The 26932-nt window shown below is 43.7% G+C and overlaps 1 protein-coding gene across 1 annotated transcript in view; it reads right to left on the minus strand.

Annotated features, from left to right (window-relative positions):
* The window catches only part of CRIM1 (cysteine rich transmembrane BMP regulator 1), an 882829-nt gene that overhangs the window by 96213 nt on the left and 759684 nt on the right, over window positions 1–26932 (minus strand). The window contains exons 10-11 of the mRNA XM_030196525.1: window positions 26561–26682; window positions 13595–13804 (exon numbers count right to left, since the gene is read on the minus strand). Of these exons, the coding sequence (XP_030052385.1) occupies window positions 13595–13804; window positions 26561–26682 (332 nt within the window). The remainder of the gene's footprint in view (window positions 1–13594; window positions 13805–26560; window positions 26683–26932) is intronic.

Here is a 26932-nt window from a genome sequence, read left to right on the forward strand (position 1 = left end):
GATAGTGCTGGGCAGACTTATACGGTCTGTGCCAGAGCCGGTGGTGAGAGGCGGGGCTGGTGGTTGGGAGGCGGGGATAGTGCGGGGCAAACTTATACGGTCTGTGCCCTGAAGAGGACAGGTACAAATCAAGGTAGGGTATACACAAAAAGTAGCACATATGAGTTTATCTTGTTGGGCAGACTGGACGGACTGTGCAGGTCTTTTTCTGCCGTCATCTACTATGTTGCTATGGTACTATGTTAGAACAACTACATTGAAGGTGTGGACATCATCCTGAAATCCTGACTGGGAAGGGATACCAGCGACATAACGTAATCAAAAAACAGTAACTGGACATAACTTAATCCTTCCTCTCCCTCTCTAAGTTCCCCCCAACGGTATTTACCATACATATATCTCAATATCACCTTGTTCATACCAGAATCGGCTAACGCCGTTTACGGTACTATGTAAGCCACATTAAGCCTGCAAAAAGGTGGGAAAATGTGGGATACAAATGTAACAAATAAATAAATAAATACCTGCTTGAGAGCAGCTATAAATGTAATAGTACATACGATTTCATGTATTTTATAAAGTATATTCATATTGTGACTCCACCCATATTCTGCCAAAACTCTACCCCTGAGCATGCTTAGGGGGCAATTCTATAAGTGGGTACCAACTTTTAGAGGCCCTGATGCCGCTTGGCAAGATTCTATTTTATAATGGCATCTGGGTGCCCTGATTCCATTACAGAATACTAGCATAATCTGGCATCAGTGCACCTTACATTTAGGCGTGTGGAGTTATTATACCAGTCCTAGACCCAGTGTAAATGCACACCTAAACGAGCCAAGGGCATGTGTAACGCAGTGGCATAGCCAGAAAACCAATTTTGGGTGCGCCTGAGCCTATCAGATCGTCATCTTCTTCTCTCACCCACTACCTCTCCCATTACCCAACTCACTCCTTCTCCAGCCATTCCCTTTCATCTTTAATCTACTCCCCATTACTATATTTCTGTCCTCTGTAATCACTATCCTCTCATCCATTTCCTTGCCACCCTCTTCCACATGGTTCCACCATTCCCAGCATCTTCCTCCATCCACTCTTCTAGCTCAGTATCTACTCCCTCTTTCTTCCCTCCCTGCTCTCGTAGCCCAACATCTCCCTGTCCCTTCTCTTCTCTCCTCCCATTGTCCCCCAAGGTCCAGCATTTCTCCCTCTCGCTTCCCTCACTCCCATTGTCTGGCATCTCTCCATCATTCTCATTTGTTCCTGGATCCAATATCTCCCTCCCTCCCATGAAACTCCTCTGCCTCTCATCCAACCCCATGTCCTACATCTCCCCTTCTCTCCCATTGTTCACATCCTTCTTTCCCCCTCCCTTGTACCCCAGATCCAATATCTGTCTTCTTCCCCCTCCCTCCCTCCCTCCCATGCAGCATTTTCTTCCTTCCTGCACCATGTCCAACATTTCTGCCTCTGTCCCACTGTCCACCATCTCTGTCTCCGCCTCCCTTGCACCCCAGGTCCAATATCTCTTTCTCCTCCTCCCATACAGCATCTCTCCCTTCCTCCCATCCACTGTCATGCCCAACATTTCTCCCTCTCTTCTCCATGCACCATCTCTCCCTCCCCTCCACCCCCATATACAAGATTTCTCCCTTTCTTGCCCCCCTCTACCCCTTTGTCTCTCTCTCCCTTCCTCCCCTCCACCCTCATGCACCATCTCTCCCTCCCCTTCACCTCTGTGTCCAACATTTCTCCCTGTGTTCTCCCTCCCCCTCCAAGCAACATTTCTCCTTCACCATCCACCCCATATCTCTTGTCCCTATCCCCCTCTCCTCCCACAATATACAACTGATTTCTCCCTCTGCTCCGCTGCCTGCCCGGTACCTTGGCTGAGCCCAAAATGTAGATGTGCACACTTCTCCCCAGGCTCCGCCTCGCTGCGTGATCGTCGCTCCCTGCATTCTTCTTCTTGCCTTTCACGCTGCATGCAGCGCTGCCATTCACACAGGCAGCTGCGCTCCCCTTTGCCACGTCCATCTGGTCCTCTGATGCACTTCCTGTTAGGGCCGGATAGACGCGGTAGGGGAGAGCGCAGCTGCCTGTGTGAATGGCAGCGCTGCGTGCAGTGTGACAGGCGAGAAGAAGAATGCAGAGCGATGCAACGAAGCGGAGCCTGGGGAGAAAAGGCAGCCAGCGAGGAAGAATGTGGATGGGCGGGCCTGTAGGGAAAGTGGCTGGGCCTTGGCCCATCCAGGCCCACCCGTGGCTACGCCCCTGGTGTAACGTACAGTATAAGGTTCATGTGTAACTGGGAGGCGCACCCATGAATAGACTATATGCAGGGCCGTACCAACGCGGTAAGTGAGGTAAGCGTGGCAGGGGGGCGCCGTCCTCTGGGGGGCGCCCCGCCGCACCATGCTTGCCTCGCCCTCCCGCTCCCATGTCCCAACTGCCCGCCCTTTTCTCCCCCCAACAAAATCTCTTTTAAATTTACCTCCGTCGGGCTGGCAGGGCAGCGAAGGCGCAGCGTCAGTGAAGGAGGCGGCGCTCCCGACGTCTCTATTAGTCTTCCCTTCGCTCAATGTCCCGCCTTCTTCTGACGTCAAATGACGTCAGAAGAAGGCGGGACATTGAGCGAAGGGAAGACTAATAGAGACGTCGGGAGCGCCGCCTCCTTCACTGACGCTGCGCCTTCGCTGCCCTGCCAGCCCAATGGAGGTAAATTTAAAAGAGATTTTGTTGGGGGGAGAAGAGGGCGGGCAGTTGGGACATGGGAGCGGAAGAGCAGGGGAGAGAGGACAGCGATCATCTTCACGGGGGGGGGGGGGGGGCGCACCCCAACCGCTTGTCTGCGGGGGGGGGGGCGCCATCCGATCCCTTGCAGGGGGGCGCCACAGACCCTTGGCACGGCCCTGACTATATGTATGCCTCCCCTTAAATTTGGGGGCTATGTCATTTATGCACATCCTTGCAGAATATGCTTTCAGCACTTATACATGTACATGCTAAGTGCCGCCTCACTAAAGGTGCACTAGCATTTCTAGCGCATGCTAACCGTGTAGATGCCCATAATATTCCTATAGGTGTCTACAAGTTTAGCACACGCTAAAAACACTAGTGCACCTTTAGTAAACAGGGCCCTAAGTTTTTTTGCAGTTACACACGTAAAGGGGCACACATTTTTGAGTGCCTTCTTATAGAGTTGTTTTTTTACCCCCAAATTCTATAAACAGCACTCAAAATAGCGTGCACAAATTAGGGCATGCACCCAATATAATTGAGTATTGATGCAATTAGCACCAATAACTAGGCACTAAAAATTAATTATTGGTGCTAATTGGCAAAACTTCAAATTTACGCATGCATCTAGTAAGGCACTATTTTATAAAGATGTGCACATACATTTTTTAGCGTGCAATTGAAAAAGGGCATGGCCAAGGAAGGGGCATGGACATTCACTACAGATGCACGCAATATCCTAGAATGGTGTAAATCTGCGCCTAATCTAGACGCGAGGATTTACATCAGGTTTCAGTTGGTGTAAATCCTCTTGCCTAGGGTTACCATATGGCTCCAGAAAAAGGAGGATGGATTGAGCAAGCCGGGTTTTACTTCCATTGCTTTCCATTGAAAGCAAAGGAAGTAAAACCCGGCTGGCTCAATTACTTCCATTGAAAGCAATGGAAGTAAAACCCGGCTGGCTCAATCCGTCCTCCTTTTTCTGGAGCCATATGGTAACCCTACTCTTGCCCCAAACTGGGCCCAGATCCCGATGCTAAGGGCTATTCTATAAATGGTGCCCAATTAAGAGCAAACTAACCAGAGAGGGTATACAGCATACATAGAAAGCATACAAACGAAAAAAGGAACATTGGGCCTTCAAGACTGAGACAACAGGAGTCTTTTATTGAGAGATGACCCAAAACACGGCCCATGTCGGGTCATCTCTCAATAAAAGACTCCTGTTGTCTCAGTCTTGAAGGCCTAGTGTTGCCCAACTTAGAGCACCATTTATGGAATAGTGACGTGTTAATTTTTTTTTTCTGGTGCCATTTACTGAATCTACCCCTTACTGTACACGTATGCTCTGGCCTGACTACATTTACCCACATATACTGTAAATCAGCACTTTCCCCAGGATTCTATATTGCGTGACCTAAGTTGCGCGTGCAAATCCAGTTGTATTCTGTATTTGCACATGCAACTAAATTAGTTAACAAAACAACCAGTGCTGATAATTGCCACTTAACAAGCAATTATTGACACTAATTGGAATTAATTAGAATTTACACGCAGGATCTGTCTAAGTGTATTCCATAACATGATGCATAGCTGAAAAGGGGGAGTGGCCATGGGCGTGGAATGGGCGAGTTGTGGGCATTTCTAAAATCCATGTGAACTGTTATAGAATACACCCAGTCCGTGCATAATTTAGGCATCGGCATTTACACCAAGTTGGCGTAACTGCCCGCAACTACATTTAGTCACACGCGGAAGGTCGCTCAGCCTATTCTATAAACTGCGCAGAAATTTAGGCTTATTCTATAAAGTACGCCTAAATTAAGGTGTACTTTATAGAACATGCTTAGGTATGTTTCATTTCGGTGCCAATTTTTTTTAGGCGTGATATATAGAATCTAGTCCTTTATGAGCAAAATTGTTTATAAAATTATCCTCCTTGTGTGCATGCCTGTTTAATAAAAAGAAAAACTTCAAAACACTGTGCACTTCGCAAAATAACGATGACACAAATGGCCAGGGTTTAATACACAGGGTCTACAAAAGACTCTAAACTTTGAATTACTTGCTTTTGAAAACATAGTCTTTTCTCGTAAAAATAAACTCATGTAACAGCCAGCAGCTACCAGACAGAAGTTAATCTGAAAGTTCCTGCAGGGACAGCCTGAGACACATAATGATGTATCACAAGGGTAAAACGAAATTTTTTTTTTCAGCTGAGAGTTTGTGGCTATCGACACAGAAATTTGATTTAGTCTGACAGGGCCATATTTATGTTCTTAACATTTTTCCAACCCCCTCCCTACTATCCCCACAATTATTTTATATCACAAATTTTATGGCAGAATAAAATGACTACAGAGGCCTTATTCAATAAAGATATTTTTTTCACATAGCCACAGAATGAGAAAAAGTCCTTTTCAATAAGACCCTTAATCTGTGCTCTGCTTTGCTGAACTTAATGCTTAGCCAACACAAGCAGAATTAATTAAATCAATAAAAGGACTAATATGAAATATTTTGGTACCATAGGCCTGTCTGAAAGTAAACATTTATGGTTTTCTGATGGAAAATGGAAGACATCTTATAGCTCTTCTCGTTCAGTAAACATTGCAAGATGAAAAAAAAGGCGGTCTCAGGGTAAAAAGAGAGTGCAGTGATGTGCTGGAGGGATTCACTTAAGCTATGATAATAAAGTGTATCTCACGTAAAGGAGAAGCACTGGCGACAGCCCGTCATAAAAAAATTGGATAGGGTCAAACAATGGAAATAGTCAGAGAAGAGCATGTGAGGATGTGAATGACCAACCTAGGAGAGAGGAGGATGGGAATATTTGGAAGCAGACCAAATGGCAAGGCCCACAGATGAAAAGAAATAGCAATAATCACATATGTGGGGTCGATATTCAAAGCGATTTAACTGGCATGAAACGGCTTCTAGCCAGTTAAATCGCCTGTTTGAGGCTAACCACTAATTTTCAGCGACATTTAACTGGTTAGCACCACAAGGACAAATGATTATTTTGGAGGCGTTCCTGAGGCGGAATTGGCACTTGGCTGCATAAATAGGACCGCATAAAAGACATTCTTATATGTATGTGGTAATCCATAGCCGGTAAAGTGCCGAATATCACACTTAGGAGCCAATGCACAAAAGTCCCCGTAAAGAACCACTCGCTATTTCCACCTAGCGAGTGATGCTCAAAAAAAATCGGATGCAAATGAGCTGTATGGACTTTTATCATGCAGTTTGGGCCAGGGCATGCGCATAGCAGTCAATCGGTAAGCATGGCTGGTATGTGCACGCCCAGAACACTTTCACCACAAACGGCTTTCATACATGCATACAAGCTGTGTGTATGAAAGCCGTGGGGAGAGGAAGGCTAATATGACAAGCTTGGCAGTTTTTACAGTCGCAAGCTTTCCATGATGAGAGACTGGAGAAGGGTCAGGCTTCTCACCTGGGACCTGTTGTTCGCCGAACAGGAGCTGCCCTGCCTTTGCCCAGATGTTCTCGATGGGGGAATGAGCTGGAGTCTACTGGTAGCTCCCACTACAGATCCTCCCTCACCCCGAAGAACTTCTGCTTCTAGCACCTTCCACTTGCTCCAGCACTGCTCCAGAGTGTGTTGGGAGCCCAGCGCCCTGTTGATGCTCTGCCAAAGGGTTGGGTGCTCAAAAATATCAGTTGCCAACACATGGGGGACCAGTGGTCCGCATCCAGCAGCCTGTTTACCTCTTTCAGTTCTCTGTGCTTCCTCTCAGCCATGTCGGCAGCTCTTCTGATTTGGTACTCTGGTGGGAGGGAGAGAGAGAGGGCGCGTACGCGGGCATGGGAGCAGTCAGCGTTGGTTGCCCCTGCTACAACACAGCATCATCCTTCCCATCATGCTTCTTCCCAGTGCTTAGCCTCCAGTCCAAAGTAACACTGGCAGAACTACAACAGCTCCGGACCTCCCATACAAATTTCCATGCAAAAGGTAGAGGCTGTTTCTATGCATCGCTCGGAAAACGGCTGTGCACCACTTGGAATGCACATTTGAATACTAAACAGCTCATTTGCCTATGATTCTTGTTGTGTGCTGCTGTGAACGGTAAAAAAGCTCACTAATCCCCTTTGTGCATGACTCGCTAAAGACCATGCTCACTAAACCAGCTGGAGCTGATCAAAAACACACGGTGCTGGCCCGGTAAATTTTGTGCATCGGGCCCTTAAGCTATGTATTAGCTTAGCTCCAGACACCCAGCGTGGGCCTGGACATGGCCCAGCACCAAGATTTAATACCGGTGGCAGTCAGCAAAAGGCAGTTCACTGCCAGTTGAATATCGGACCCTGTATTTACATCAGTTACCTAAAATCTGTCACATGACTGGAGAAAGAACAGTCTGAAAAGTTCTGAGAGAAGAGGACATTTCTCTGGTAAGTGAACACTATTTTGCTTTGTGCTTTGGGAACTTAAAGATTGGGGTTTAAAGGAGGAATTGTAGGTTTGTGATTGGCAGAATAAAAATATAAAAAGGCAAATTTTATCAAATAATCTCCATAGTCTTTTTCCCTTAGTTTTAAAACTTGAACTTTATACCTGTCACGGTTGTGCCCCTGTTTCATGCTCTCATTCATCTCACCACCTGGTGGTCAGATCTGGTGGCTGCGATGGACTGTCTGTTTGCTGTTTCCCATGTTCCAGAAGTCATGTCAGTCCGGTCCAGATCTTCCAGCTTTCCAGACTGGCTTGGGATTTTTGGAACTTAGCAGCACCCATACCTGGTGAACTCCCTTGTATGTGGCCTTTATTATGCACCTGGGAACTTTCAGACTTTGCCTTGGCAACAGAGGTCTTCCGTCCTGTTCTTGTCCTTGTTGGTCTGTTGCGATTCCTGCCCTGAATGCTTGCTTTGCCTGTTTTTGACCCGGCTTGTGTTACTGGATTATTCTACTGTCTGCTGCCTGCCCAAGACTCTGCGTGTTTCCTGGTTTATTCTACTGTCTGCTGCCTGCCCAAGTCCCTGCTTGATCCCTGATTTACTTCTGATTGCCGCCAGCCTACAGACTCTGTGTGGTTCCTGGTTTCCCTGCTGCTTTGCTGCCTGCCGGTAAGACTCTGCTTGATTCATGAACTATTCTCCTGCTGCTGCTTAGTGCTTCTGTTCCAGTCTAGCTGTTCCAGTCCGGCCTGCGCCTGTCTGTCTGTGGTCTGCCTTGCCTCCTGTTTGGGTGATTTGCCTGCCGCTCATCGACAGTGGTTCAAGGGCTCACTAACCCAGAGGTTCTACGTGAAACCTGACAATACCACAACATTAACAGATAGCCTCTAGCAGGCACTGCAAGATCTAGTTTAGTCTTCCCACCCATCCTCCCCAATACCCACCCACCCCTAGGACAACTCTCCATTTATAGTCGTCAGTTACTGTAATTAGGATAACAAGCAAGGAGTGCTCTTACAGAATTTTAAATACATTTCATTACCATCTAAGAAGGAAACATTAAATAAATCACACAATATGCCATATAAACTAAAATACATTTTTATATTAGGCTAATATTCTTAATACTTTAGCAAGTTTTAAATTATTGAAAAACACAAAAATACTAAGATGGAGTCAGCAGTCCAGCAGCGAGAGGGGTGCTATCCAGTCTTTTGGATTGAGTGTGACATGTATGATTATTTCCCAGTTGGTGAGCGGTTATATGTGTGTGCCCTATGCAAAGAGCTCCTAGCTCACAGAGAACGTGTCCGTTCTCTAGAGGCTAAAGCAGCAGACTTGGTGGAGCTGAGGGAGACAGAGAGGTACATAGAGGTGACCTACAGGGATGTTGTAGAGAAGTCCCACCTCCAGTCTGGTAGCCCCTGTGCTACCTTGGAGGAAGGAGATCTCCTAGAAGGAGAGCATCGCCCTGGTGAAGTAGGAAGTACTCCTGTAGCCAGGACCTGCCCACCAGGGGATGTACTATCCTCTCATACCGAGGATATGTCTCCAACTGCTTTCCAGGAGGGAAGGGTTAGGGCAGCTGTTGTAGTTGGTGATTCAATCATTAGGCATATAGATAACTGGTTGGCTGGTGGATGTGAGGATCTCCTAGTGACTTTCCTGCCTGATGTGAAGGTGGCGGACCTCACGTGTCACCTAGATAGGATTTTAGATAGTGCTGGGGAGGAGCCGGCTGTCTTGGTATATGTGGGTACCAATGACTGACATAGGAAAATGTAGGAGAGAGGTTCTGGAAGCCAAATTTAGGCTCTTACATAGAAAGCTCAAATCCAGAACCTCTACGGTAGCACTTTCTGAAGTGCTACCCATTCCGCATGCAGGGCCCAAGAGACAGGCAGAGCTCCGGAATCTCAATGTGTGGATGAGACGATAGTGCAGGGAGGAGGGTTTTAGATTTGTTAGGAACTGGGCAACATTCTGGGGAGGGAGAGCCTATCCTGAAAGGATGGGCTTAACCAGGGTGGGACCAGGCTGCTGGCATCGGCAATTAAGAAGGAGATAGAGCAGCTTTTAAACTGGAAACTGGGGGAAGACCGACAGTCGCTCAAAAGCACATGGTTCGGGATAAGGTATCTTTCAAAGATATTACCAAAACAGGGAAGATAGGGTATCCTGATAGTGAGGTTGCAAAAGAGATCAGGTGTCCTTAAATAAAAATAAAAATCAGACAAAAGATCGCAAATTAATACTGTCAAGTACTGAACATGATGTAAATAGGAACAACAAACATAGTTTGAAATGTCTATATGTGAATGCCAGGTGCCTAAGAAATAAGATGGGAGAGTTAGAATATATTGCACTAAATGAAAAACTAGATATAATAGACATCTCTGAGACTTGATGGAAGGAGGATAACCAGTGGGACACTGTCATACCAGGGTACAAATTATATCGTAGTGATAGGGTGGATCGAATTGGTGGAGGGGTAGCATTGTATGTTATAGAAAGCCTTGAATCAAATAGATTAAAAATTTTGCAGGAAACAAAACACATCTTGGAATCACTATGGATTGAAATTCCATGTGTAAAGGGGAAAAGGATAGAGATAGGAGTGTACTACCGTCCACCTGGCCAGGATGTACAGACGGATGCAGAAATTAGGGACGCAAACAAACTGGGCAACACAATAATAATGGGTGTTTTCAATTACCCCAATATTGACTGGTCAAATGTCACATCAGGGCATGTTAGGGAGGTACAATTCCTTGATGAAATCAAGGACTGCTTTATGGAGCTGTAGGTACAGGAGACAACGACAAGAGAAGGAAAACTTCTAGACCTAGTCCTTAGTGGAGCACATGATCTGGTGCGGGAGGTAATGATGCTGGTGCCACTTGATAACAGTGATCATAATATGATTGGATTTGATATTAGCTTTGAAGTAAGTATACATAGGAAATCAAATAAGTTAGCGTTTAACTTTAAAAAAGGAGACTATGATAAAATGAGAAGAACGGTGGGAAAAAAAACTTAGAGGAGTGGCTGCGAGGGTCAAAAATTTACATCAGGCGCTGAAAGCCCAGGCCAAATATATTCTGCGTATTAAAAAAGGAAGACGGAAGACCAAATGACAGCCGGCATGGTTAAAAAGTGAGGTGAAAGAAACTATTAGAGCTAAAAGAAAACCCTTCAGAAAATGGAAGAAGGATCTGACTGAAAATAATAAGAAACAGCATAAGGAATGTCAAGTCAAATGCAAAGCGCTGATAAGGAAAGCTAAGAGGGACTTTGAAAAAAAGATTGTGTTGGAGGCAAAAACACATAGTAAAAATTTTTTTTAGGTATATTAAAAGCAGGAAGCCGGCAAAAGAATCAGTTGGACTGCTAGATTATCGAGGGGTAAAAGGGGCGATGAGGGATGATAAAGCTAAAGTGGAGAGATTAAATGAATTATTTGCTTTGGTCTTTACCGAGGAAGATTTGGGAGAGATACCGGTGCCAGAAATGGTATTCGAAGTCAACGAGTCTGAGAAACTGAATGAATTCTCTATAAACCTGGAGGCAGTTTTACAAATTGAAGAGTAGCAAATCTCCTGGACCGGATAGTATTCATCCCAGAGTATTGATAGAACTAAAAAATGAACTTGTGGAGCTATTGTTAGTGATATGTAATTTATCCTTAAAATCGAACGTGGTACCAGAAAACTGGAGGGTGGCAAAGATCTGAGAAATTATAGACCGGTGAGTCTGACGTCGGTGCCGGGCAAAATGGTAGAGACTACTATAAAGAACAAAATTACAGAGCACATTCAAAAGCATGGATTGAGACAAAGAGGGGCATAATACAACGGGGCGCCCAAGTTTTCCTGAGGGAGTCCTCGCAGGAAACCCACTGAACAAACATGTGGATAAAGGTGAGCCGGTTGATATTGTGTATCTGGATTTTCAGAAGGCGTTTGACAAAGTACCTCATGCAAGACTCCAGAGGAAATTGGAGAGTCATGGGATACAAGATAGTGTCCTATTGTGGATTAAAAGCTGGATAAAAGATAGAAAACAGAGAGCAGGGTTAAATGGTCAGTATTCTCAATGGATAAGGGTACTTAGTGGGATTCCACAGGGGTCTGTGCTGGGACCGCTGCTTTTTAACATATTTATAAATGACCTAGAGATGGGAGTAACTAGTGAGGTAATTAAATTTGCTGATGACACAAAGTTATTCAAAGTCGATAAATCACAGGAGGATTGTGAAAAATTACAAGAGGACCTTACGAGACTGGGAAACTGGGCATCTAAATGGCAGATGACGTTTAATGTGAGCAAGTGCAAAGTGATTCATGTGGGAAAGAGGAACCCTAATTATAGCTACGTCATGGAAGGTTACATGTTAGGAGTCACTGACCAAGAAACGGATCTAGGTGTCGTTGTTGATGATGCGTTGAAACCTTCTGGTGAGTGTGCTGCTGCTGCAGCTAAGAAAACAAACAGAATAAATACTGTGTTCAATTCTGGTTGCCGCATCTCAAAAAAGATATAGTGGAATTAGAAAAGGTACAGAGAAGGGCGACAAAAATGATAAAGGGGATGAGATGACTTCCCTATGAGGAAAGGCTAAAGAGGCTAGGGCTCTTCGGCTTGGAGAAAAGGCGGCTGAGGGGAGATATGATAGAGGTCTATGAAAGAATGAGTGGAGTGGAACGGGTAGATGTGAAGCGTCTGTTTACGCTTTCCAAAAATACTAGGACTAGGGGGCATGCGATGAAGCTACAAAGTAGTAAGTTTAAAACGAATTGGAGAAAATGTTTCTTCACTCAATGTGTAATTAAACTCTGGAATTTGTTACCAGTGAATATGGTAAAGGTGGTTAGCTTAGCAGAGTTAAAAAAAAGGTTTGGACAGCTTCCTAAAGGAAAAGTCCATAGACCATTATTAAATTGGACTTGGGGAAAATCCACTGCTTATTTCTGGGATAAGCAGTATAAAATGTTTTGTACTTTTTTGGGATCTTGCCAGGTATTTGTGACCTGGATTGGCCACTGTTGGAAACAGGATACTGAGCTTGATGGACCTTTGGTCTGTCCCTGTATGGCAATACTTATGCACTTATGTACTTATGCTGTACACACACAAAAAGTAAATCTCAACTCACTGACTGACAGGAATTAGCAGAATCTTTCTACTGATTCTAGAATGAAGTTCATGGTGAGCTGCTGAGAAACGTTCACGCTCATTCAGTGTCATAATATTTCTTTATCAGATATAGTTTTGATGCCCAATATTGGACAAGACAGAGTAAGGCATGAGTTACAATTTTTAAAGAATTTTAAAAACTGACTCAGCTCACCCTTTTCAGTAGTACATCAAGGAGTGTTACAAATTCTGGTTCTGTAGGTACCACCCAGTATTTTCACTTATTTTGGAAGTTAAAGTATATGCATATGTATAAGCCTCCACAATAATCACATTTAAACTACATATTAATCCTAATAGTTTTGAGGAGCTATATAAGGGTTGTACATGGCCAGAATAAAATGGCTTGGTTAGTCTTCATTTTGGAGATTTTCATATGTTTTTAAATGGTTTTTCACATTTTACTATGCCGCGCTAAAAAGTGGTTGGTGCTGCTATCAGCGGGTGGGTTTTCCCCTGCGCTGTGGCCACTTTTAGTGTGGCAGTAAAATGGCCACGTTCGTTTTTTTTTTTTATAATGGCCACATGCTAATTTCCCTATTAGCATGTGGCCATTATTGCTAGGAGCCCTTACTGCCACCTATTTAGGAGGTGGTAAGGGTTCCCGTGCTACTCCCACACTAATTGGGTAGTGCGCAGTAATGTACCCATTGTACCCGATTTATGTAGGCACGCCTACTCTTCACCCCCCCCCCCCAGAAACATCACCCACAGCAAAAAATAAAAAATATTTTTTAATGCAAGAGTAGCGCGCCGATGGCCAAATTACCACGGGATGCCTCAGTGCATCCCGCAGTAGTGTCCTTTTACTGAGCAGTAGGCCCGCAGTAGTCCTATTGCGTCTTAGTAAAAGGGCCCCTTTATGCGTACAAATTGATGATATGCATGTTAATTCGTAAGCATACATGTACACTAGCAATTTGTGTGAATGAAAATCTTTTAGGCCCCCAAATGAACCACGTACGCATTGATGAATGCACCCCCCCCCCTCCCACAATCCATATCCCTTTTCAACCACTTATTTAGAAAGATTCACCCAACGCGGTGCCCAAGTGACAATCCTTTTTTTCACAGTTTGGCAAAAGAGCAAGCAAGCCACTTTGAGCAAATCACCTCTATCTTCAGCAATCACCTATCTTTCCTACAGAGAGATAAATATCCTTTTTGTGATACAGCAAGTAAGAGACATATTCTGGTCTTGATGTATTATGGATAAGCAACATAACACAACTTACCTGGACATGACGGACAGCATTGTCCTGGGTGTATGGTAGGGTTGGCACAGTTGGGTACGGGGCAGGTGATCAGAGCGCACATCTCCCGTCCATTGTAGCAGTAGCATTCTCGGCAGCCATCATGCCAGCTCTCATCATTTTCATGGCGGTGTCCATCCATTGACAGGCAAGAACCTGTTTTAACCGGTGGACCAACTGAACCAGGCGTCTCTGTGATCAGAAAATACCCTGATGAGAGGACACTTTCAAGATAAGTTTCATTATTTCTATCTGCATTGCAGTTCATTGTATTTTTATATTACAAGTCTTTTGTCCCATGTGGAAAGAACAATGCACACTGCCTTTGGTAGGCTCTAGACATGCTCTACCATTGATATTCCTACTTAGTAAGAGTCACTGATGAACTGTGCACTTAATTGTCTCTGTTTGTCCATGAAAAGGGAAATTTTATAACAGGGTGCATAGATTAATAGGACAGGAAGGCACCTATTTTTAGGATAGTTTATAAAGATATATACCGTATTTTTCGGACTATAAGACGCACCGGACCATAAGACGCACCTAGGTTTTAGAGGAGGGAAATAGGAAAAAAATGTTTTCCTTTTTCCCTCCTCTAAAACCTAGGTGCTCCGGTGCGTCTTGTCCGAATCCCTCCCTCCGAGTTCGGGATTGCCCTCCCCCCGGCCCTGTCACCACTTCTCCCTACTCACGTCACGCGATCTTCCCTGGTGGTCTAGTGACGTCGGGGCAGGAAAGAGCCCCCTCTTTCCTGCCCAGCGTGCTGCTCTCCATCCTCCTGTATGCAGCCTGACGGTCTCGGTGAGATTCAAAATGGCCGCTGAGACTTCAATTCTCGGTGGCCATTTTGAATCTCGCCGAGACCGTCAGGCTGCATACAGGAGGATGGAGAGCAGCGCGCTGGGCAGGAAAGAGGGGGCTCTTTCCTGCCCCGACGTCACTAGACCACCAGGGAAGATCGCGTGACGTGAGTAGGGAGAAGTGGTGACAGGGCTGGGGGGAGGGCGATCCCGAACTCGGAGGGCGGGCGGCCAGCCAGCCAGCCAGCCAGCCAGCCAGCCAAATCTACCTTCGGACTATAAGACGCACCCCCCATTTTCCTCCCAAATTTTGGGGGAAAAAAGTGCGTCTTATAGTCCGAAAAATACGGTAGATGTGTCTATCTGTCTTTACAAAATACTAGCACAAATCATGCAGAAATCATGACTAGACTGAAGATGTGCAAAATACAGCAAAAAGCACCAAGAGCCTTCAGAAACGGGATTATCAATAAAGAACTGTGTCCCGTTTCTGAAGGCTCTTGGTGCTTTTTGCTGTATTTTGCACATCTTCAGTCTAGTCATGATTTCTGCATGATTTGTGCTAGTATTTTTATCAATAAAAATCAATTTTCCAATGTGGACCTGACATAGGCCGTGTTTTGGCGCAAAGCGTCTGCCTCAGGGCTCTATGTTAAACATACATAGAAATACATGAATCAGAAACATAATAATAATGATGTTAAAAACTAACATAAGTAAATAAACAAGTTGATATACAATAATAAAACATACATATAGAAAATGAATAAAAGGTATCATAAATTAAAACCTACACAGATATAAAGTCTATTATACCCAAATCTTATTCTTAGAAATCATGTTACATTAAGGGCCAGATGCAGTAAACTTAACAAACCAGCAACGTGGTTTTTAAACTAGTTCTAGCCGGTTTAGCGCACAAGTAGTAAACCGAGATATGCACAAAAGGGTTCCATTTTCCTGTCACGGTAGCAGCTAACGAAAACAGAATGCAAAGCTATTATAATGAGCTAGTTACTATTATAATGTGCATGCAATGCCACTGCCGTTTCCGACCCTAAGCACAAAAGCAGTCCCTACCTTTACCGTGGAAAATTTAACGGGAGGTCTGGACCTGCCGGTTCTTCATTATTGCAAGTAGAAGGGGAGAAACAAGGCAGGGAAGTTGGCGCACACAAAAAAAAGTACATCGGCTTCCACGCAGCTTCTTTGCGTGAATGAAAGCCGTGCCATGATTCTTTTTTCAAATGACATTTTACTGGAAAGAAATTTGGGGGGGGGGGGGGGGGCAGTAAATGTAAAGCATAAAAGTAATGGTGACTTACCAAAAATGCAAGGAAGACACGGTCAAACAGCCTCTGCTGGGGAAACAGCATCCCCCATGCTTAGAAGGACAATAGAGAGGAGCTAAACCAATTGGACAGTGTCAGCCTGGGATGTCCCTCCCACTCACTACTGGAGGTGGACACCAGGAAGTTTGGATCCAATCAGCTCACAGCTCTAGAGTGATGTCATCAGGGAAGAACTACAGGGAGGAGTTGGGACAGCAGCCAGCCAATGACAGTCCATCTTCAGGGAGATGGGCATTCCAGGATGTCAGCCAGCCAATAGAAGGAAGCAGCAGGAGCATCTGGGGGTGGAACCAAGCCCTGATGCTGATTCCTCAGAGCCCTGAGCTGAAAGCAGCAGCAGGGAGGCAGGGAGCCCCAATACAGGTCTGTCTATCCACAAAAAAAACCCCGCACTTTTGTGCTTGCAAAAAAAAAAAAAAAAAAAAAGGCCTTTGTCTACTGCTTTCATATACGCAGCTTGTCTGATTGATTAGGCAGGTGGGAAGGAGTCTCAGCAGTTCAGTTCAGGAGAGAGCAGCAAGGAAGGAGAGAGGCAGTTGCAGGCTGAAAACCCTTGGGCAGGGAGATCCCTAAAGTACTGAAGTCTGAGAAGTATTTGCAGGCTGAAAATCCTTGGGCAGGGAGGACCCTAAAGTACTGAAGTCTGAGAGGCAGTTGCAGGCTGAAAACCCTTGGGCAGGGAGGTCCCTAAAGTACTGAAGTCTGAGAGGCAGTTGTGATTCTCCTCTCTCCCCTGCCCTCCCCTCTTCACGTAGCAGTGCTCACTGAGGCAGGCAGGCTCTGCTGAACTTGTTTGAAAGAATACAACAAGTGCTATATATGTTTTTGGTGTGGGAAGAACTCCTTAGTCAGGGTGAGCTTGAACAACATTCAAATTAAAGAGAACAGGTTTGGAGGGAGGTGTGCAAGTGAGACTGGGGAGAAATAAAAAATAAATAGTGTAATTGTTAGAATCTGTAAGTGGTTCAAAGTTTTTCTGAGCATGTACACCGAGAGGAGGGCATGATGACTGCAATGATGTGTGCATAATTATCAGGTAACCTGAGATATCTAGAGCTAAAAGCCATTTCATTGGCTGATGGTTCCAACAGTAGTTTCAAAGAAGTTTAGCTGACTGTTTAGTGTTTGAAGAGCTGGTAAGTGAAAATCTGATTGCTTTTTTTTTGTGTGTTTGTTTTTATATAAAACATTCTCCTTGGATAGGAAGAATAAAGAGTTTGTGATATGTGAAAATACATTTTGCTTTAATGAAATTGCTAAACTTTAGAGTCAGTGCTAGCGATCATTTTCACGGTTAAAAATCATAAATTATTTGCGATCAAGTATTTTGCAAGAAAGGCTTGTAAGCCTTGCCATGATTGCTATTGAGAATGATATATGTGCCCAGTTAGATATCAAAGATTTAATTACCAATTTCGTGAACATGAAAGCACGAAAAGCTAAGTGGTTGTAAACCCTTTATTTGTTCAGCAATCCCATAAAGATGCACTCAATCTTTCAGCTCCTATTTCCTTTGCATCTTGTGCCACACCGGGGGGGGGGGGGGGGGGGGGCACCAACTGATAGTCTGCAGGGGGGCGCCAGAGACCCTTGGCATGGCCCTGCTTTCAGGTGGCTTATAGGAGCTTAGGACTGAAGTTGAATGCTGCTGTTGGAACTGTGTACTAGAAACCTGCATGGAATAAAGTCCTTGAGTTTGAAGTTACTGGTGGATATCTGTTTCTTCATTGTACCGGGAGCCTGTGGTTAGAGGAGATTGTTCTATCCCTGGCTGCACAAGAGGCGCCTGGTTACAATATATGTTTTATTATTATATATCAACTTGTTTTTTTACTTATGTTAGTTTTTAACATCATTATTATGTTTCTGATTTAAGTCAGTATTTGAACCTGTTAGCACCAACCCTAACAATTCAAATTTACACATGCATCTAGCTAGGCAGTATTTGGTAAAGATGTGCACATACATTTTTTTTGCATGCATTTGAAAAAGGGTGTGGCCATGGGAGGGGCATGCTCATTCACTACAGAGGCAAGTATTGTTAAGATCATTAGGCCCAAGGTGGATTCTATGACTGTTGGCTGCATGGTCTCCACTATTAAGTGATATTTCTACTCTGCAACCTGAAGAGATGGTAGGGGTCATTGGATTACTTATTTATAAAGCACATTAGATGTGGTTGCTCCTTAAAAGAAGAGTATGAGAACTGATGGTAGATTTTTGCCATGGTTCAATATTGCATTGCATGAATTGCGCCATGAGTTACAGTAAACAGAAAGGGAGTGGAGGCATACTCGGGATGCTGATATGCACTATAGTTACAAGACAAAGCTGAATGAGTATACTTTGTTCTGAAAGAAAGAAACTATTGTTGTCAGAAGAATAATGAAGATTCCTTGAACCATTCTAAAAAACTTTTTTAAATTCATCCATTGATTCAAGGACATAACGCCTTAGGAATTTCTTGTTCATTTACACCTGACGATTTTGGGATATTTTTTGAAAATAACATCTGTCAAATTGTCAAATCTTTTGCATCATTAAAGATAACGAACATTTCTCCCTAAAAAAAAAACTCTTATCAGTGGGATACATTTGAGGAAGTACAGTAATCAGAAATTAGGGCATATCTGAAACTGTGTAGACCAACAAGCTTGGTTGGTGATGTTTATAGTCTCGTGTTAAGGGACATGGAGAAATTATCTGTGCCTGCCTGGACTACCATTGCCAACTCAATTTTGCAAACTGGTGTATTACCAGAAGAGTTGAAGGTGGCTACAATTTGCACAGTGATTAAAAAATCTTCTCTGGGGTTCAAGGAAATCTCTAATTTTCATCCAATTTCTTGTTTATCAGTAATAGCTAAATTGGTTGAAAAATCTGCGTATGTAAAATTAGATGATTATTTGCTTTGTCATTCTGTGTTGGACCCATATCAATATGGTTTCTGCAAAGCTCAAAGACAGAGGCATTGGCTGCTGCCACTGTGGATGAGGTACATCACAATTTAGATCAGCACGCAGATAGTTTTTTTTTATTTTTCTTGATATAGCCATAGCATTTGATAGGTTAGAAAATCAGTTTTTGTTGTTGTGATCGTACGAATGTGGCCTTTCAGGAACCGTGCTGCAGTGGTTCCAAGCTTTCTTGACAGGACGGAAACATTTGAATCTTACTGGGGATAAGTTGTCACAGGTTTATTCATTGGAAACTAAGGTGCCCCAGGGTTCTACACTGTCATGCGGTGTTGTTCAAATTATATTTGAGTCCCTTCTGTAAGTTTTTGAAATCATTTGGTGTATCCTATATGGTTGATGTGGATGATATTCAATTGTTTGTGCCATTTGGATCTTCAATGGCTGCTACTATAGCAAGGGTGCAGGAGGTATTTGAGGGAATACAGGAGTGGATGGTAAGTAATCATTTGCAATTAAATGTAAGTAAAACGGAGGTGCTGTTTGCTTCCTGGGGTATGGCTTCTAGTCTCCCCTCAACTATCTCCCTACCAGGAACCTCTGTTCCGGTCTCTTCTGAGGTTCAGAACTTGGGAATCTTCCTGGATGCAACATTGTCCTTTAAGTCGCAGATTCAAAAAGTGATTAAAAATTCATATTTCAAGCTACGTCTGCTAAGTAAATTGCAACCCATGTTAACTGAGAAGGATTTTCAAAAGGTGCTGCAAGCTGCGATTCTTAGTACTTTGGACTACTGTAATATTGTCTATCTGGGCTTGCCAGTGTCATGCTTACAGGTATTGCAGACAGTGCAGAATTCCACTGTATGGATTATCAAAATTCTAGCATGTTTCTCCTTTGTTGCAGCGTCTGCATTGGCTCCCAGTTGCTCAAAGAATTAAATTTAAACTGTTGTTAGTACATCTAGGATTACATCATGATTCCTCATATTATTTGTGGAATATATGCAATGAGGTCAGCTAGTGTTTGTGCGCTTGTTATACCGAATCTTAAGAAGCTGTGTTTGAATATTACAAGTACTTGTACTTTTTCTGTGGCTGGTCCACTGGAGTGGAATAAGCTGCCTTTGGCATTGAAATCACAGCGTTATCTGTTGGGCCTAACTAGCAACCTGCAATGATCCTTCTTTCTTTTATTGACTGTATTTGTTAGATGTGTATTGATCTGATTTTATGTTATGTATATAGCTTTGTTACCCGCCTTTTGTTTTTTGTTACATTTGTACCCCGCGCTTTCCCACTCATGGCAGGCTTACATGGGCAATGGAGGGTTAAGTGACTTGCCCAGAGTCACAAGGAGCTGCCTGTGCCGGGAATCGAACTCAGTTCCTCAGGACCAAAGTCCACCACCCTAACCACTAGGCCACTCCTCCACTTGGATAAAGGTGGGCTATAAATATTAAAAACATAAACAACTCTGTCCAAACTCCACCCCTGAGAGTGGCAACTGGAAGTAGTGTCCTTGTGCCGCTGATGCCAACAAATGAACATGCGCAGGGTGCCGGCATCAATGGCCCAAAAATGCTGCTGCTGCTAACTACCAAGCTTGATGATGGCGGGGCTTGGGAATCCTCACCAGCTGCAACATTTACACTTTGAATTTGGAGGCGCTGGGGGGGGAAGTGCAGAGTATGGGGGGGGGGGGGGTGGAGAAAACATTTTGTGCCCACCAGCTTTGAACTCAGGCCCTCCCAAAGGGCTATGCCACTGGATCACTGACACATAGGTGCCATAATGGCTGCCACTAGGGAGGGGAGCAGTGCTGTTTCTGTGACTCCATCAAGTAATGATGTGACTCCATTTGGAGTCCTGACCCACAGTTTGTGAACCACTACTGTAAAGGTTCTGTTTCTCCTGCTGCACAGATTCAGCCTACCAATATTAGATGACAGTGTATGTAGGGACAGAGAGAGAGAGAGAGCAAGACAGGCAAAGGAGTAAGTAGTGAATCTGAAAGACAAGGAGAAGGGGAGGCATCGCCTGGCAGGTGGGGGAAGCAAGAGAGGATGGAAACTAATCATTGTAGATCACAATGACAGCATCTTGTGTACAGCAGTGAAATCACAGCTGAATGGGGGATTAAAAAAATGTCTAAACAAGTGACTGAAAACGCAGCAACACAGATGCGGCGCAAGTTGAACAAAAGCTTTCCAAAGTGCATTTCGTAATATTTCCACATCAAGCAACAGAATAAGAGAACATGTTTGCCACAGGCTGCCTCCCTCTCTATCCTTTTTTTCTTTAGCAGATAATTAGCCAAACAAGATTGCTCTGCCGCCAGTTAAAATAATTAATTCCAGGAAAATCAATAATGGTAGATTTCCATTTAACGGACTGCAACATGCTTAAATGAAGGCTATATCAAAGGTTTGCACAAGACGTCATGATGATACCTACAATAATTCTGATTACCCTTGTAAAACTCTATCATAAAAAAGTGGAAAATGCATGCTTATACTGTGATACAATGGCAGGTTTCTTTTTCTCCATTAGCAGACTCATGTATGTTTGTATTGAGGACTTGGTTGGGAGAAGTAAGGTGAAGTGAATCTTAGTAAGGTAATGGGGTTGAACATGGTGTTTTCATGCAAGGGGAGGCTGTAGGTGTTTGCAAGGAAGGTGCATGGGGCGGGAGATTAAGGGGTGTTTGGGGGTTATGGGATAGAGGGTGTGTGTTTATGTGAGAGAGGTGTGAGGAAGGGTTATGGAATGGTGGTAGGGTTGGGTATAGGTGGGTAGTGGGTAGTCTCATGCCTTCTTCATTTCTCTCTTCCACTCTTTGTGCTCTCTTCCCACTTCCCTTCCCTCTCTCTTTTTTCTCTTCCTTTGCCCAACTTGCTCCCTCCTGTGCACTCTTCCCCTCCTTCACAATCTCCCTTTCCCATTTCCCTCCTTCTTTGTGCTCTCCCCACTCACCTTTTCCCTCCCGCTGCATTGTCTACTTCCCTCAACCCCTCCAAACATCAGAACCCCTCCCCACCGATCACTACTGGCTCTCTCCAAGCTTCCAGTTACAGGGTCTGAGCTTCCAGCCACTCATGACTCAGTGCTCTTGCCTCAACCCGCTTCATCATTCTTCAGGTGGCTCCTTGCCACCCCACAGCTCTGACAGGCATATTTTAGATAGCAGGGCATGGCCTCCTCACCATGCCTGGCTCAATGCATCTCCTTCAGCTTAGTCCGGATGGATAGACAAACAGATAGACAAACAGACCCTCAAAACTAGATGCTCTCTCACATTGTGAAACACACCTAAAAGACAAGGGGTCTGATATTGAATTTGCAGTAGTCAGTGGTTAAGTAAACCACAGCCACGGCGGTTAAATAAATACTTATTGGTGAAGTCTATGTTTTTGACAGTACTTTGCTTATTATGGTTTTTCCTGGCTACTTTTGTTTTATTTCATATATTATGCATGGAACATACTAATAAAAAAATTCAAAATAAAAGCGGATATTCAGTATTGGTACCTGGTTACCAGCTGGCGCGGAATATACGGTTTCAGCATCAACCTGGAAGTGCTATCTGATTAACCACTAACCAGAGAGCAAACCCAGAAAAAGTAATAACCATTTTGTTGTCCTATCTTTAACTGATTTGTTAGCCAGTTAGTGATCTGAATATGGCCACTAACCGGATAACCTTCAGCTCCACTCCTGGACCACTCTGGCATTAATATGTATGTTGCTGGCACTTATCTGGTTGGCAGTACCTGCTAATCAGATAAGTGTCTCTGAATATTGGCTATAAGGAATTTTGGTTTTGGTGAATTCAAGAAAATATTCTTCAATGAGGGAAAACACTGAAAATCACCAAGTACTACTTTTTTTAGGATACTTTTTTTAAAATGTTGACCACCAAGGGCAGAATTTAGTCCTGGATATTCAGTGCTGGGTTATGTCCAGGCACTGGCACTAAATATCCAGGGCTAATTCATACAGAGCAGGCCGCCAGAGCTTATGCGTGTCCCAGCCGATATTCAGCCGGGACCTGCATAAGATAGTTATACGGACTCTGACAGAATATTGACTGGCAATCACATAACAAGAGGCGTTTCAGTCTCTCTGATCCCTCTCCATCTGACCCAGTCCCAGTTCCAATCTCCACTTCCCCACCCAGCCCAACACTCCATTCCGATTCCCCCACCCTCGAAAATAATCAAGGCTGAGCCCAAGTCCCCCCATGCCCATAGGCCCCACTGGGCCTACTTGGCACCTCCCTTGTGGTCTAGGGGTGGGAACAGGCAGGAGCAATGCCCACTAACTCCTTCCCAGTGTGGCTGCCTTTTCAAAATGGCTGCCACATCCTCAAATGGCAGCCTCGAGGTACAGCTCAGCCTTGATTATCCTTGGGGGAGGGAGCAGGATGGGGGAAGCTGGAACCCCTCTGGAACTATCTGGAGGTTAACAGGACACTGGTCAATGTTGCCTGGTTACTTCCACAGCTAACGTTAGGTCAGCAAGGTCAGCAAAATAAGAACAGCTTTTTTGCATTCCTAACTTTAGACACTTAACCAGTTAGAAGTCTGAATATGTCTGCTAGCTGGATAAGTCCTGGCTTTTCCCATGCTCCATCCAAATTCTGCTCATGGACCACCCCAGCACTAAACAGTGGTATCGTCTGAATATCAGTGCTTAGGCGGTCACAAGTGAGTTAACAGGGCCTGATTAAATCATTTTGAATATTGGGCACTGTGTTGTTAAGGAAAGAAAACTTAAGTGAAATAAACTCTCTACTCAAAGCCAGCCTTTTTTTTCATACATTTTCTTTTGGGTGAAGCAAATCATTCTGTATAAATCCTTGGCACTGCATACATACTCGTTCCATATTTATTTTTATTTATATCAAATTTATTCACATATATAGAAGTTATAATTTTCTAGACACAGACGCTGCGGAGCCAATTCAGCTATGGAAAACAAGGCTGTGTTCTTGTCTAGACTGCAATACTGAGCTTTTCACTGTTGGAATTCTGCTTTCTTCTGCTCAATGATGAATGAATGAAGAAAAATGATTGGGTCTCAGTCTGTCTTTACTTGGGTAGCTCTGATATAGCCGATATAGGTAAACTAAAAGCATAATTTTAACTGGCAAATTAGGCATACATAATAGCAAGGATATAATCAAAGGAAAATATTCTTGGAATAATGTGGCTTGCCTCTTTTATTTGGACCTACTGTTCTGAAGAAAGCTTCAAAGCAGCTTAAAGTAGGTAACAACAGGCATAAACATTCAAAGAAGTTTGAACCCCAATGGCTTCCCATTTTCCTTTCTGCTACTTAAGGAAGGCCTCACAACCTATGAAGACTGATTTAGTGGTGAAATATTTGTTTGTTGACATGTACGAGTACATTTTTTGCAGAAAGTGTTATTCACACTGACTTTTGCTTCTCTCCCTAACCCCACTCCAGCTCCAAACTTGGGAAGCCTAAAATGAGCAGCTACAGGGGAGGGGAGGTAGAAAGTGTAGGAAGGTCGGGGAAGGTAGGTTGGAATATAAGTCCTGAGCTTTATGGAGAAGGGAGAAGCAGATGGAGGCAGCACCAAGAGTGGGTCAGCAGGAGTCAGGTTTCCGAAGCTGGTTCAAGAAGGTGCTCCAACACTGAGGCCCCGATGTTCAAAGGTAAATGCGGGCGGAAGAGGCCACTAGCGCCAGACTAGCATCCGCATTTACCAGTGCGGGATGATCAAAGGAGTCTGGCGCAAATGCACCAGGGAAAACCACAGAGCTCATTTAAATTATATGTCCAGGTCAGAATGTGCACAATTCTCCAAGTTTCTACAGAAAGCTTGCTGACCATGGAGCCTTTTATAAAATACATGTATGGACCAGAAAATTCATGTACAAGTTCAGGCACGTCCAGCAGGAACAGCCATTTCAGTAATAAACACATTCAAAGAAGAATGTCATCGCTCATGGTTTTGAATATATAATTTCCGGCACTTACACTTGTGTAGGTGCTGATTTTACGGCAGCAGGTGATATTGGACCTTGTGCTTATGAATGGGGACAGTGTTTCTGATGTTGCGGTGGATGATCATCTACAATCTAGTTATAACAGAGGTCCAAAGGGACTCTTCCCTCTAGGATTTAACCATGGCATATGAAGAATCCAGATGACAGGTTTCCGATAATCTTCCCTTAGCTAGGTGAAAACCGAATTTCGCTGGGTATTACTGGTTAGCAAGGACGTTAATCTTATATTCAGGCCATCCTATACCCTCCTAAATCAAAGATTCTTCATAACTGGGCAAACAGATGAAGCTGGCCCTGAAAAGATCACCTGCTCCTTCAGTTCCGGGGTGTACATACAGGTATCCGGTGTACATACAGGTATCTGTACACCAGGCTTGTCCAAGTTCAGTCCTCAAGGGCCAAAAACTACCCAGATTTTTGGGATACACCTAATGAATATGCATGAAAAAGATTTGCATACAATGGAGGTAATTTAATGATTGTAAACTGCCTTGTTGTTACCCAAAGAAAGGCAGTATATTAAATTTCTAATAAGCTATAAACCATGTAAATAAGCCCTACACAGGATACTGTCCTTGGTGCTTCCTTCCCTTTCTTACTGAGAGTGCTGAGACCATCAGCCTTCCTGCATATGAATGGTAGAGTACCCCCATAAAGATGCTGGAAACCTGAAAAACAGCCTACAGTGCATTCTTCTCAAAGTTCATGAAGAACGCGAAGGACTATAACAACATGGGTCTTTGCTGGTCAAATCACTTCAAGCTGTTTGCTACTTTGTACCGCGAGGAGAGGGCCAACTGACCATCAATGCAGGCTTCAAGATCCACTACAAGACCAGGGACTAACTCAAAGAGTTAACAGCTGGATAGCAGCATCTAGGGGAAATGGAAAGGGTGGGGCAAAACGGCAAGAATATACTGGAAGAGCAACAAACCTATTTCTTAGAGAAGCATTATCCCTAAATAACTGACTTCAGAAGAAATTGGCAAAAAATAGGTTCCATCTTCCAGACTCACTAGAACTTCAAGCTCAAGATCCTATCTTATTATTAATAATTCCATTTTATTTAAACTAAGGTCATTAGTATGTGAATAATCTGATCCTGAATGCGCACAATACCCTATGAATATTGATGTTGCTCCCAGGATTCCATTGATTAGTAAGTATAACATTATGTTGTCAGCATTAAGTCAATACCGAATGCCAAGTGTTCTCTAATAATCACATTCAAGGCATAAAGATTAAATAACACTGCCAAAAGAGGAGATCCTTGCGGTACTCTTTTTGACAACTTATAGCAACAAGATATCTCTTTAACTAATTTAATGGATTATTATAGAATATAGAGTGTTGACCTGGGATATGTTCCAAAGCTTGGGGAAAATAATTCTCTCATTATTCTTTCGTACCTTCCAAGGGCTTGTGAGGAAACAGACATTTGGTGGGGGGACGGGGAACCATTGAAATGGAAGTGTTATATTGGTTTTCTATTTATTACGGTGGGACAAAGAACACAGAAATCAAAACCTAGTGGGAAAACCAGATAGAAATTTGGTCCATTCTTCTGCCTTAAGTATCAGCTCATTAAAATGTCATTCTGATCTCCATTGTGGGTTACTTCATTAGAATGGAGTAATTAAAAAAGAAATTACTACAAATGGGAAACAAAGTCCTAATAAACAGGGCCTCACTGACAGAAAACGGCATCTATTTCCACCTTAGGAGCTATAAATATCACTTCCTAGGTTTCATTAGTATAATTTACTTTTGCTATCCATTTCTAGCACACCATGCTTAGCCTTTAGAGAACAATTAAGATGCAGAAGACAAAGGCTTGCACCTACCTCTGCAACTACAGCTAAGGCAGCCTTGCTTATCCTGTTCAAAGCCCATTGGACAGACCTTGCTACATGGGACCTCTGGGCATTTCTTACAGCGACAGATGTCACAGCCATGCTTGTTCCTCCTAGAAGACAAAGAAAATAATTTGTAAAGTATCAGCAAAACATAATAATAAGTCAAGCACCCAAGATTAAACTGGTACAGTGAATGTATTAACAGAAATGCCATTGATAGAATTTCAGTTAATACATATATTCTGTTATATGTATAGGCAGAATTATGCTAACACTATCTGTTTAGTCTAGGCCTCTTGGTCAAACTTAAATAAAATGGATTACTTACCTGGGTAGCTGCTGATTATCACGGTTATCAGG

Source organism: Microcaecilia unicolor, chromosome 3 (assembly GCF_901765095.1).
Source record: "Microcaecilia unicolor chromosome 3, aMicUni1.1, whole genome shotgun sequence".
In the NCBI taxonomy this organism is placed as follows: Eukaryota; Metazoa; Chordata; class Amphibia; order Gymnophiona; family Siphonopidae; genus Microcaecilia; species Microcaecilia unicolor.